The sequence below is a fragment of the Taudactylus pleione genome, unplaced genomic scaffold, assembly GCF_031769625.1.
Source record: "Taudactylus pleione unplaced genomic scaffold, aTauple2 ptg000451l, whole genome shotgun sequence".
Classification (NCBI taxonomy): Eukaryota; Metazoa; Chordata; class Amphibia; order Anura; family Myobatrachidae; genus Taudactylus; species Taudactylus pleione.
Window position 1 is genome coordinate 7124626 of NW_028284853.1, and position 12537 is coordinate 7137162.

Sequence of the window (12537 nt, forward strand, 5' to 3'; positions counted from 1 at the left end):
TTCCTGTGGGTCGTTCGTCATTATCGTGCATCAAGTAAACATGCAGACCAACCTAACGATGTCATCAGGTTGCTGCATGTTGGGGAATGGGGGAGAGAGCCTGGCGCTGAACAATATCGTTAAGCGGGTGTGCTCAATGTCATCAACGACATTGAGCACACCCTGCCGGAGACACACTAGACGATATCGCTCAGGGAGCATATCATCTAGTGTGTATGCTCCATATCTGTCAGATTTTTTAAAGTGTAATGAACGATTTTTTTGAACAACAAACGATTTTTGCATATTCCCTTAGTGAAAATCGTTGGGTTGGTCAGTCTGACTGAACTACAAACTACAAACCTGAACGTGCATGAACAATAATCGTTCATCATTTTAACTTAGAAAGTGAATGATTTTTTAACCGATTGAACGATTCAGCCTGTATTAAAGTGAATGGAAATCGTACAAAACTGACTGCAAACACATCAGTTGTCAGATATCGTTATCTGACAAACGGTAACGCGTATCGTTCATCGTTGCACACATTTCAGATTTTTCTTTCAGATATGAACATTATTTAAAATCGTTATCGTTCAGATCTGAAGAAAAATCTGACCGTGTGTATATGCACCATTAGGTTAGACCTGCATTGTATTGGGACACATTGGTGGTTTTGTCATTTGGATCACCTAGTGTAGTGTAAATCGTGTAATATGCAGAGGACACATACAAAAACTGATTGCTGCTCAGAAAATACTCACATAGAGGTATACGTGATGACTTTTGCAGAGTCCTGGAGGGGGCAACCATGTCTGATGTGTGTGTGAGGGAGAAGGGACATGTTGTAACGTCATTATACAACTGTCGGATGGGTTATGATTAAGCAATTCAATGCAAATCAAGTCATGCAACCCCTGGGCCACCCACTTCCCCGAGACGGGTCAACTCTGGGGGAGGTCCAGGAGAGCCCCTCGTAATTTCGGATTCTTACGGACATTATGGGGGAATTCGTAATTATGCATACAGAAGACCTTTTGAAAAACACCATAGCCAGTGTCTTGCTACACTAAAATGACACTGTCTGATATGGCATGCTGGAGCCTGTAGTTCCAAAAACACCTGGTGATGTGGCCTACGCCTGTGCTAGACAATTATAAAGGAAAACCAAATACCTAAAATTTCTATATAAATGTACTACAAATGGCTTGTGTAGCAACTCCCTGCACTATTATAATTCCAGCAAGTCAGTCTGAACAGTGACTGAGTGAAGCCTGTCAGACAGGTGTGTTTAGAAACTGTGCCTCCACCAATATGGCGGGGCCAGGACGCAGCCGGCACCCACGTGATGCGTAACGCCGGCTGCAGACACGCCGCTCCCCTCTGCTCTCATTCGTCGTCTCTTGGAACTTTGACTCATCCTGCCTCTACCAAGATGGCGACCTCACTTCTCCTGCCACGCTGATTGGACTACCATGCGCTGGAATCCCGCCCTCCCTTATTCTATCACCGTTATCTGATTGGCCCCGGTCCCCGGCCCGGCCAAGATGACTTCCGGAGGAGCGGGGGTGTACGACACTGTCAATTAAAGTGAGGGGACGTGACGAGAAGCGAAAACGGCAGCAGGGCCAGCCCCTCCCCTCGGCACCGGAACCGGAAAGCGTGACCGAAAGCGATAACCCCCTGGGGATTGGTGGTGAAGCCTGCCCCCCCCCCCCCCCCTCCCACTACAGTTATCTCTGGCTGGGTGTGGCCCCGACACCGACAGGGGCCACAGGAGGCACATGTGCCATTGGTCTGCTGCCACCTTCTCCCACTGACCCTGTCTGCTGAGTCCGCCCATTTTATGCCATCACCATTCACATCTGCCTGGGCAGACCCTCACTACCTGCAGCACTATAGCCCCCACCCACTGTATTCCTATACATGTATATTCTATATAGCACAGCCATCCCCTGACACAGGACCCACACCCCCTGTCTCCCCCCTGTCCGGGATGGAGTGTTCTCTATAGGTTATTGCCCCATCTGGGGTGGTAGAGGGGTAGCCCCCCTCAAGGGGGTGTATATCCATATATTATACAGTCATCTGCTGTAGTGATATGAGATGGCACCCATGCCATAATTTTATTATACTTCACCCCTATATTGTTTCCTGGTAGCAGTGCCAGTACCATTACAGTGCCATTTTATAGCCAGCCGGTGGGCACCCACAGAGTTCTGTGGTGGGGTGACATGAGCTACGGGAGAGACGGTGGCTCCGAGTGATCCGAGGGTGAGAATAAATAACAGCATGGTAAGTCCTGGCAATAGTAATTGATGCACATATCTAGGTGGTACGGTTGCTGGTTGAGCAGTCTCTGTACAATATGTTGTACAAAGACCAATCCCCAATAAATGCGGGTGACCGATTTGTATACGGTGAGGACCATCTGTGGGTACAGATTGATCATTGGCGCAGGGACCTGACCCATTGAATCAGCGTAGGGGGGGGGGGGGGGAATCAGGGGAATCAGCGCTGAGTTATCCTGGGCTCATTTCAGTAGTTGATGCACAACAAGCGCTTTTTACATGAATCCATTATTTAAGCCCAGGTTGATTACTCTGGAATTCAGGAGCAGGTATCTCTCAAATGGTAAGGGGTGATGGTGATTTAAAAAAATTATATATATATTTGAAATTTTTTGATGTAGTGCGTCAAATATAATAGACAAAATAAATATGATCACCAGAAAAAGTACAAAAACAAAGTAACAAGATATAAAAAATCACTATATAACAAAAAGTAATAAACCCCCCCCCCCCCCCATATCTCTAACAATGTATGTAAAATGAGGAAAGGGTTGATGATAGTGTAGCTTTACCATACAGAAAATACTGGCGTGTTATCAGACGATCGTTTGTTCCGCTGGTCATGGTTTATGTGTAAATAAATTTGCAGTAAAGGCGACTTTCATTATTCTGTACTCTCACATGCTCCTTATTGCATTGTTTTAAACATTCAAACATCTGGCAGCCTCTGAATAGCTGTGATGGGGAAGAAATTATTTGCGATGGTACCATAGAGAGTTTGTCCTATCCGTGAACATGGTCTTTTAAACCATGTGGCCGTATTCAATTGGTGGCGAAAAGTTTCCGCCGATGACGTCATTTCGCTAGGCGAGAACTTATCCCTGTATTCAATCCCAAAGACTTCGCCAGTGCGACAAGTCTGCGCCTAGTAACCAGCGGAAAAGATTTGGCTCTGAATACTGGCGGAAAGAAGTGCAAAGTTGCAGGAATACACCTGCAGCCTTGGGACAGTCACCCAAAGGTAAACTGCGTAAAAAAAACAAAAACGTAAGATCACCCCAAAAAAGTACTTTCGTTTTAGGGGTGAAAAAGTTCAAAGTTGGGGGACAAACGTAAAAAGTAGCGAAATAGACTCCAGGGCGTCCCCCAAGTATGCCCCAGGTGTTTTTTTTTATTACAGGTGTTTGCTGAAGGTGTGTTTTTTTTTTTTTTTTTTTAAACCTCACTTTAGCGATATTTAACCATGCTAGGACCCATTTTCATGTACCCCAAATTTGCTGGGACTACTTATTTTTACAAAAAAAACCTGCTAAATGCTATTCTTCACCACTTGTGCAAAGATGCTAAATAGCAGCTTTTGAGAGCGTTTAAGCGCAACAAATACCTTCAGCAGGGCTATTCGGGGGTATCCATAGTGATCCCCCATGACAGTGCATCTTTTGCGTGTTGTCAGGCTGATTTCCCCAAATCTGACAGCACTTTTCGCCTGTTTGAGTTTCGGCGGGATGCGTTTTCTCGTCCTTTGCAATTGAATAGGGCGAAAAGCGTGGACGAGCGCAATACTTCTCCGGAGGCAAAACCAGCGATGATGGCGGAAAGTATGGCAGGGTGAAAAGTCCTGGACGTTTTGCCGGCAATGGAATACGGACCATGGTGGTTCTACTGGAAGCTTTGCACTGTATACAAAAATTCAACTTTACCTGTTTTTTCACGAAGGCAGCCATTTTTGTGGGTTAAGACCATATTTATGAGGTCCTGCCTGTTCATTAGGAACTAGTGAAGACACTGAGGCGGGGGACACTATGGGTATGAGGTGTAACCCAGATGGAAATTGGGATGGATCTCGATGATATGTGCCACACTATGCATATACATACATGGTTGGAGATTGAATGAGCAGTCTCCAGTCCGATCTGTCCGTTGATGGATCGTGCTCTCAGTGAAATGGGCGGCTAAGTGGGCATTGACCATGCAAGCTCACGGATCTGATCCGTCTCATGGGAGTGTCAAGGGCGAATCCAGGAAAGGGGGAGAGGAACGATTAGTGTGATTCCCCTCCCTTGGTATCTCTTCTCACCTGTCCACTATTATGTGCAGCTGCGCTGATATACAGTGGTCAGCGTTACTAGACAGGTGAGAGGTGTTACAGGGGTTGCACCACGGCCGTATGGAAAAGCAGCTGCATGTGCAATCGACTCCGAATCGGCATTCACTTGTTTCATGCCACAGTGATGTCATTAGTTCTTAGCACTTTTAGGGGTCTATTTACTAAGCAGTGTTAGGAGAAGTGAAAAGTGATTAGATGCCAGCCAATCAGCTCCCAACTGTCATTTTGCAAACACAGCCTGTGAGATGGCAGTTAGGAGCTGATTGGCTGGCATCTTATCACTCTTCACTTCTCCTAACACTGCTTAGTAAATAGAGCCCTTAATAATAACTATCCTGGGAGCATGATGTCTTGTTTTATGGAACACGCTCAGGACTCTTTTTCTGTGACAAATGACATTTAGTATTTCACATCTGTGAGCGAAATCCTATAGAAATGTTCGTATTTAGTGGGCATGGAATAATCAATTGACTCATAATCGCTCCCAATTCTACCTGATACAGTATAAAAAAGCCAAACCCTTTTTACATTTGTGGAATTGCTCCCAGGACAGCTTTTGGCAAACTAGTGGACAGAAGACTCGATCTGACTTCACAAGTCGATTATCCCCGTGTCCAGGTTCCGTAATGACACATTTATGTTTTGGTTTCAGGCGTCGGAGGAGGCCTCCCTGAGAGCCCTGGAGAGTCTTATGAGTGAATTTTTTCACACAAGTACATCCAATGAGCGGAAGAGGGAAATCGGTAAGATAATACTGGGACCAACAAGTGTGTTTTGCTTTATTTTGCGTTATGTTTGCTAAGACTGTCGTTGGTCACGTTGAAGGTTGTAAATTCTCAGCTATAGCTTTGCAGGTTGGGGCAGATTTTATTTAGTTTTTGTTTAGCTGATTTCTTAGAAGCCTACAGATCTGAATGTTTGGCCTATGATCGTTGTACTGTTCCTGAAAGAATTGGTTGTGGGTAAGATTTGTGTGTGATTAGTGCTTATGTTGACGCTGTGTACTGCTTAATTTTTGCATGGGCATAGTATATACAGTACATGCAGTAAGTCATGTAAGTTTAACGTTAGTAGGGCTGTCGTCCAGAAGTTGTAATGGTGGATAATGTGTACATTCTGGAGACTCTGAGCCTTCGGGGTAATGTACAAGCTTAGTCCAAGGAAAGGTGGATGGCTGAGTTAGTCAGAATGTCTGAATTTGGCCCAGTGGGCAATACAAGCCGAGAACACGCTTATACATGCTTATGGGGGGAGGAGGGGGTAGCTGAGAGCATGGCAAGGTAGCAGACATTGGTAACAAGTCAGGCTATTGGGATCTTATGGTGTACCATGAATATTTTGTGATTTATTGCAGCTACTCAGTCGCTCCGTGAAATTTTTTTTTGTTGTTGAGATGCACAAAATATGTCCCCTTGATCGCACCTAAAGGCAAGCCTTAGATCCTACAGATTATGAATGAGTTGGTCATTGAGGGCAAAAGACACTGTTACATCAACTTTTAAATCAATGCCGAAAGTTATATTTTTATGTTTTGCACATGTTGCAACTAGTGTCATCTACATGTTGCTATTGTGTGTTTCTACTTCAGGGTCCATAGGGGGTCCACAGGGTTGACCTTGGGGTATAGCTGGATCTGGATCCACGGGCACCACGCAGTTAAAGCTTTGCTGCTCCCAGGATGCACTTGGGTCCGTCCTCCTCTATACCCCGCCCCGGCCACAGGCACCTCAGTTTTAGTTGGTGCCCGGCCGGAGTCGGGTCACCCTGTCGCAGTGGGGCTGCAGGAGCAGCCCCTAAGCTTTATTTTAAAAGAGAAATTTTTTATTTTTTTCTTCTTTTTTTACACTTTTAGAGCGGCAGCATCAGACTGTCCTTTAGGACGTCCACGCTGCCGCTCCTTCTCCCCGCTGGCGCCGCAACGCCAGTACAGCTCTGGGGATCGCGGCGGGACCCCAGAGCCTGTACTAGCCGGGCTCTGGGGACTCCCTTGACTGCTGCCGGACGCGACGGGGATCAGGTAAGCCGCGGGTCGCCGCGTGCGGCGGCCCGCGGATACTTCAATGCAGTCAGGAGCCTCCGGTCTCTGGGGACAGACCGGAGGCGCTAGCGGCGGCGGCGGGCTCCCCCTCAATTGAGGAATACCCCGCGTGTCCGCTAGACCACCAGGGTATCAGGCTGGTAGCGGGACCGGCAACCCGGGGGTTAATTGCTAGCCAGGGGAGGCAGCCTTCCCTGTCTAGCGGCTCCTCCCCTCAGCTCAGCGCGCCTTTCAACTAGGAGTCTGGCGTCGCTGAGCTGCTCTTATCTCTCGGCCACTCCTCCTCTGAGGTCTCCGGCGGCCATCTTTACTGGCACATCGCAGACTCCCAGGCGGTATCAAGTGGACCGGTCCCCCTGTGTACCTCTCCCCTGCTAAAGGACAGTGTACACAGCGCTATAGCCCTCCCAGACACTGAATCTGGGCGGTTGATTATAGCGAAAGGTGCAGTGAGTACTAACTTTTCTGCATTGTATGTGACTATTGCTAGTGCTGCCTGTCTGTGACTTATTCTCCTTACTGTCAGCTTATAACTATCCCTTTCCTTCTCCTACGGCCCGGCAGGTGTGTGGGGGAAGGGCGTTTTTCTGAGACCCTCACATATATAAAACACGTATTTGTGGGGTCAGTCACATACTGTTGTGTGCTACACAGTACCATATCTGGGCTGTTGTTTCGCATACTGGTGAGTGCGCGGGTGTTAAAACCGTAATTCCTCTGGTGATACCTATTTCTTGTGTATTTACGGTATCATGTCGGATGAGGAGACTGAGCGCTCTGTGGCTCCTGTGCTATTTTCCTGCAGACGCTGTGCTGCTGGAGTTGATGGGGAGGACTTATCTCAGGATGGTCTGTGCGGGCGGTGCCAGCTGGTACCGGGCCCCTCCAACCCCCCTGTATCACAGGACCCTCCTTGGGCGATGTTTTCACAGGTGCTGGCGTCTATTGCGGACCGGTTATCGGTCCTATCAGCGGTCCCTTCTAGGGCGTTACCGCAGCCCACCATCCCCCATTCCCCGAGGGTTCCACAAATGTTGCGGTCTTCCCCCGGGGCCCAGACTGTGAGTCCTTACTCGGGACTGCCTGTGTATGTGCAGTCTTCCCCAGGGACGTGTCAGTCTGTAGTGCCTTTGCAGAGTGTTGCTCCGACGGCTCCTCCGCCTTGGGTGGATGTTCTATCCAGCTCCGTACAGAGTCTGGCGGCTTCATCCTCGGCATTTCAGTCTATGTTGCAAGGTGATGTGCCACCAAGGGTGTCTAAACGTCCGGTTGTGAGTTCACTAGCTGCGCAGTTGTCGGACTCGGAAGTGTCCTCAGATGATGGAGAAATCCATGAGGACTCTGACTCTGATGTCATGGGGCAGGAGGTGGAAGCTAAGTCCTCCATTAATGTTCCAGCCTTAGTTAGGGCGGTGCGGGCTATCCTACATGTTGAGGATGATGCGCCGGCTCCTAGGTCGAAGTTTCCTAATTTTAAAAAGGCCAAGGTGACCTCAACTGTGTTCCCCCTGTCTGATCAATTATCGGATCATATGGCGGCGGCCTGGCAATTACCTAGTAAGAGGTTCCATCCACAGAAGAGGTTGGCGGCGAACTATCCTTTTCCTGAAGCTCATTGCAGGAAATGGGAAACTCCGCCGGCGGTGGATTCCCACGTTACCCGCTTGATCAAAAGCGCGACGTTGCCATTGCCGTCTATCTCCTCTTTGAAGGATCCCACGGACAGGAAGGTGGAGACTTGTTTAAAGTCCATTTATTCTCTTTCCGGGGCGGTGGCTCGCCCGTCCATGGCTATCTCCTGGGTGGCTAAAGCCATTGAGGCATGGGCCAATGCCTTGGAGGATACCTTTCCTGATGAGGCTCCGGATATCCAGAGAGCGTTAGTGGGACAGATGCGGGATGCAGCTTCCTATATTGGGGAAGCGTCTTTGGATGCCAGCCTGCTCACTTCTAGGGTGTCGGCTGCAGCGGTATCTGCTCGGCGCTCCCTGTGGCTGAGGTCCTGGAGGGCTGATGCAGATTCAAAAAAGGGTCTGGAGGCCTTGCCTTTTAATGGTGATTTACTATTTGGTCCGGATTTGGACAGAATAGTGGATACTTTGGCTAAGTCCAAGTCGGCTTTTCTCCCTTCGGCCTCTGCGCCGGCTAAAGTGAGGAGCTCTGCCTTTCGGTCCTTTCGGGTTCAGGGTAAGGCCAAGGGCCAGTCCTTCCCGAGACATTCGGCGACCAAGGCCGCACCCAAGCCCAAGAAGCAGGCATGGAGTGCTCGGCGCCCTTCTTCCAAGCAGGAGGATAAGCCTGCTGCCTGATGGGACGGGCCTCTCTCTGGGGGACCCCAGAGTGGGAGGCCGACTTCTCCAATTCGCCCAGTGTTGGCACAATACCACCACGGATGCCTGGGTTCGAGAAGTAGTCTCTCAGGGGTACGCCCTGTCTTTTCGGTTCAGGCCGCCCCACCAGTTTTTTTGTACGAGTCCTTCTCTGGACAAGACCAAAGCTGGTCAGATTCAGGTAGCTATAGAATCCTTGCTACAAGCAGGGGTCATTGTTCCCGTTCCGCAGTCTCAGCGCGGGACGGGGTACTATTCTACTCTGTTTCTGGTACAGAAACCCAATGGTTCTCATCGCCCTATCCTGAATTTGAAGTCTCTGAACAGATACCTCAGAGTTCCCAGGTTCAGGATGGAAACGTTACGTTCCATCATTCTGGCGATGGAACCCGGGGATTATATGGTCTCCCTCGATATCCAGGACGCCTATCTCCATGTGCCCATAGCACCGGCACATCAGCGGTATCTGAGGTTTGCTATCCTGAACCATCACTACCAATTTCGGGCGTTGCCTTTTGGCCTTTCCACGGCTCCGAGGGTGTTCACCAAGGTGATGGCGGTTATGGCTGCCCACCTTCGGGGTCAGGGTCTACGTCTGTTGCCGTACCTGGACGATCTTCTGCTGCTGGCGAGCTCCCCGGAGGTGCTTCTTCGACATCTCCACCTGACCATTGCTTGTCTTCAAGCACACGGGTGGTTGATAAACTGGAAGAAGTCCTCCCTGATTCCATCACAGCGGATGGTTCATTTGGGAGCCCTGCTGGATTCTCGTCAGCAGCGGATTTTCCTGGCTCCAGAGAAGGTCTCCTCCCTGCAGCTGCGGATACACAGTTGCCTGAGCAGTTGCCGCCTGTCGGTCCATTCAGCTATGAGAGTTCTGGGGTCCATGGTGTCGACATTCGACATGGTGGAATTTGCCCAGTTCCTTTCCCGGCCCCTGCAGGGGCTGATTCTATCGGAGTGGAACGGGTTACCTCACCGGATCCGCTCTCAGATGCTGGTGTTGTCCGCGGAGGTTCGGCAGTCTTTGGCTTGGTGGCTTCAGACGGTGCATCTGGTCGAGGGGCGCCCCTTTTGGATCCCGGACTGGGTCCTGCTCACGACGGATGCCAGTCTTCGGGGTTGGGGGGCAGTGACCGGCTCATTATCGCTTCAGGGTCGTTGGTCCGCGGAAGAAGCACTTCTCCCCATCAACATCCTGGAACTGCGGGCTGTGTACAGGGCCCTGCAGTCGTCCGGCCCCGCTCTTCACGGAAGGGCGGTTCAGGTGCAGTCCGACAACGCCACCACGGTGGCGTACATCAACCACCAAGGGGGAACTAGCAGTCGGGCAGCAATGTCGGAGGTGTCTCGCATTCTTGCTTGGGCGGAGTGTCACGTTCCAGCGATCTCGGCAGTCTTCATTCCCGGAGTCCTCAATTGGGAGGCGGACTTCCTCAGCCGTCACGATGTGCATCCCGGGGAATGGTCGCTTCACCCAGAGGTGTTTCAGCTACTCGTGGACAGGTGGGGGCTGCCGGAGCTGGACTTGATGGCCTCCCGTCACAATCACAAGTTGCCCGTTTACGGGTCAAGGACAAGAGACGCAGGCGCCTGTCTGGTAGACGCTCTGTCGGTGAAATGGACGTTTCACCTGGCGTATCTGTTTCCTCCGATATCCTTACTTCCTCGGGTTCTGCGGAAATTCAAGCAGGACGGCGGCATGCTCGTGCTGGTGGCTCCGGCGTGGCCCAGACGTCCTTGGTACTCCGATCTGAGGTGCCTCTCCATCGACGCTCCGTACCTTCTTCCTCAGCGTCGGGACCTGTTGTCTCAGGGGCCCTGCCTTTACCCGGATCTGGGTCGGCTGTCTTTGACGGCGTGGCTCTTGAGACAGCCGTCTTGAGGTCTAGGGGTTTCTCCAGTTCAGTGATTGGTACCATGCTTAGGGCACGCAAGCCTACCTCCGCGCGGATTTACCACAGGGTGTGGCGCACTTATTTTCAGTGGTGTGAATCCAGAAACTATGATCCGCAGGTGTTCCGGGTTTCCAGAATCTTGGAATTTCTTCATTCGGGTTTGGACCTCGGCTTACGCCTGGCCTCTCTGAAGGTTCATGTGTCTGCTTTGTCCGTGTGGTTTCAGCGACGGATTGCTACACTGCCAGATGTTTACACCTTTTTCCAAGGTGTTCTCAGGATCCAGCCTCCCTTCGTGCCTCCGGTGGCTCCGTGGGACTTGACGGTGGTACTGAGGGTCTTGCAGGGTCCTCCTTTTGAGCCGCTTGAGTCGGTGGAGCTCAAGTGGCTGACGTTTAAGACCATTTTTCTCCTGGCAATTGCTTCGGCCAGGAGGGTTTCAGAATTGGGGGCGCTTTCCTGTCGCCCTCCTTTTCTGATTTTTCACCAGGACAGGGCAGTGCTCCGCACGCGTCCTGAGTTTTTGCCCAAAGTGGTTTCAAAGTTCCACATTAATCAGGAACTTGTTGTGCCAGCTTTTCAGTCACCTGATCTTTCGGCTGGTGAGGCTTCCTTGGATGTGGTCCGGGCACTTAGAATCTATGTGGACCGGACTGCTTCGGTTAGGAAGTCGGATTCTTTGTTTGTCCTCTTTGGTTTTCACAAGAGGGGTTGGCCTGCCAACAAGCAAACGATAGCCCGTTGGCTTCGTTCAGTTATTTGTGAGGCTTATGCGCAGGAGGGTTTACCTGTGCCAGCCTCTGTTAAGGCTCATTCCACTCGTTCTGTGGGTCCCTCTTGGGCTGCTAGACGTGGCGCCTCCGCTGTTCAGCTGTGTAAGGCGGCTACTTGGTCTTCAATTCAGACGTTTTTGAGGTTTTATGCGTTTGACACCTTCGCCTCTCAGGATGCATCCTTTGGGCGCCGGGTACTCCTTTCAGCACAGGAGCGTCCCCGCCCTTAGTTGAACTGCTTTGGGACATCCCCAAGGTCAACCCTGTGGACCCCCTATGGACCCTGAAGTAGAAAACAAGAGATATGGTAAGAACTTACCTTTGTTATCTCTGTTTCTACGAAGTCCATAGGGTCCACAGGGCGCCCGCCCTGACGCACCTGGCTTCAAATGGGCTGTGTGGCTGGTCACCGGTTTTCCGTCTCCCATTTCTGTGAGTATGGTTTCTTGTGTGTTCCAGTCTTCCTTCTCTCTGTTTAGTCTCCTCCTCCGGCCTTAGCTGCTTACCAACTGAGGTGCCTGTGGCCGGGGCGGGGTATAGAGGAGGACGGACCCAAGTGCATCCTGGGAGCAGCAAAGCTTTAACTGCGTGGTGCCCGTGGATCCAGATCCAGCTATACCCCAAGGTCAACCCTGTGGACCCTATGGACTTCGTAGAAACAGAGATAACAAAGGTAAGTTCTTACCATATCTCTTGTTTTTTTGTTTGTGTGTGTTTACTTTTTTTTTATCATCAACGAACAGCTTGTCAGCCTGCCGTATAGCTGGCACCTTGTTTGCCCCAATATCTGCTGGCTGACCTGATGTAGTTGCATATATTGGCTAAAATGAGTAAACTATTGGAGATGTGACACCATCAGATATCATTATTGGACAGTGGCTGTGATAAGGGTCAGAATAACCGTTCCCAGTGTGCTTTTCCTCTCTTCTGGTTTGCCCAATTGTGTTGAAGGGTTGGGAAAATGACACTGGCTCTCTGGCTGATGGCAGGATCGGCCAGTGCCCGTATCTAGATATTGCTTAATCAGTGTATCTCAACTATATGGGCTTGTCATATCTGTGCAAAATTGGATGTGGTCCATTGGGAAGAAAGTCGGCAGGGCCCATTAGGTTATTTGTCCA

General features: G+C 50.3%; 1 protein-coding gene across 1 annotated transcript in view; it reads left to right on the forward strand.

Annotated features, from left to right (window-relative positions):
* Positions 1-1389: 1389 nt before the first annotated feature.
* XPO6 (exportin 6) overlaps positions 1390-12537 on the forward strand; it is a 69163-nt gene continuing 58015 nt past the window's right edge. Inside the window, exons 1-2 of the mRNA XM_088448194.1 lie at positions 1390-2274; positions 5030-5120. Coding sequence (XP_088304320.1) covers positions 2272-2274; positions 5030-5120 — 94 coding nt within the window. The 5' untranslated portion in view covers positions 1390-2271. The remainder of the gene's footprint in view (positions 2275-5029; positions 5121-12537) is intronic.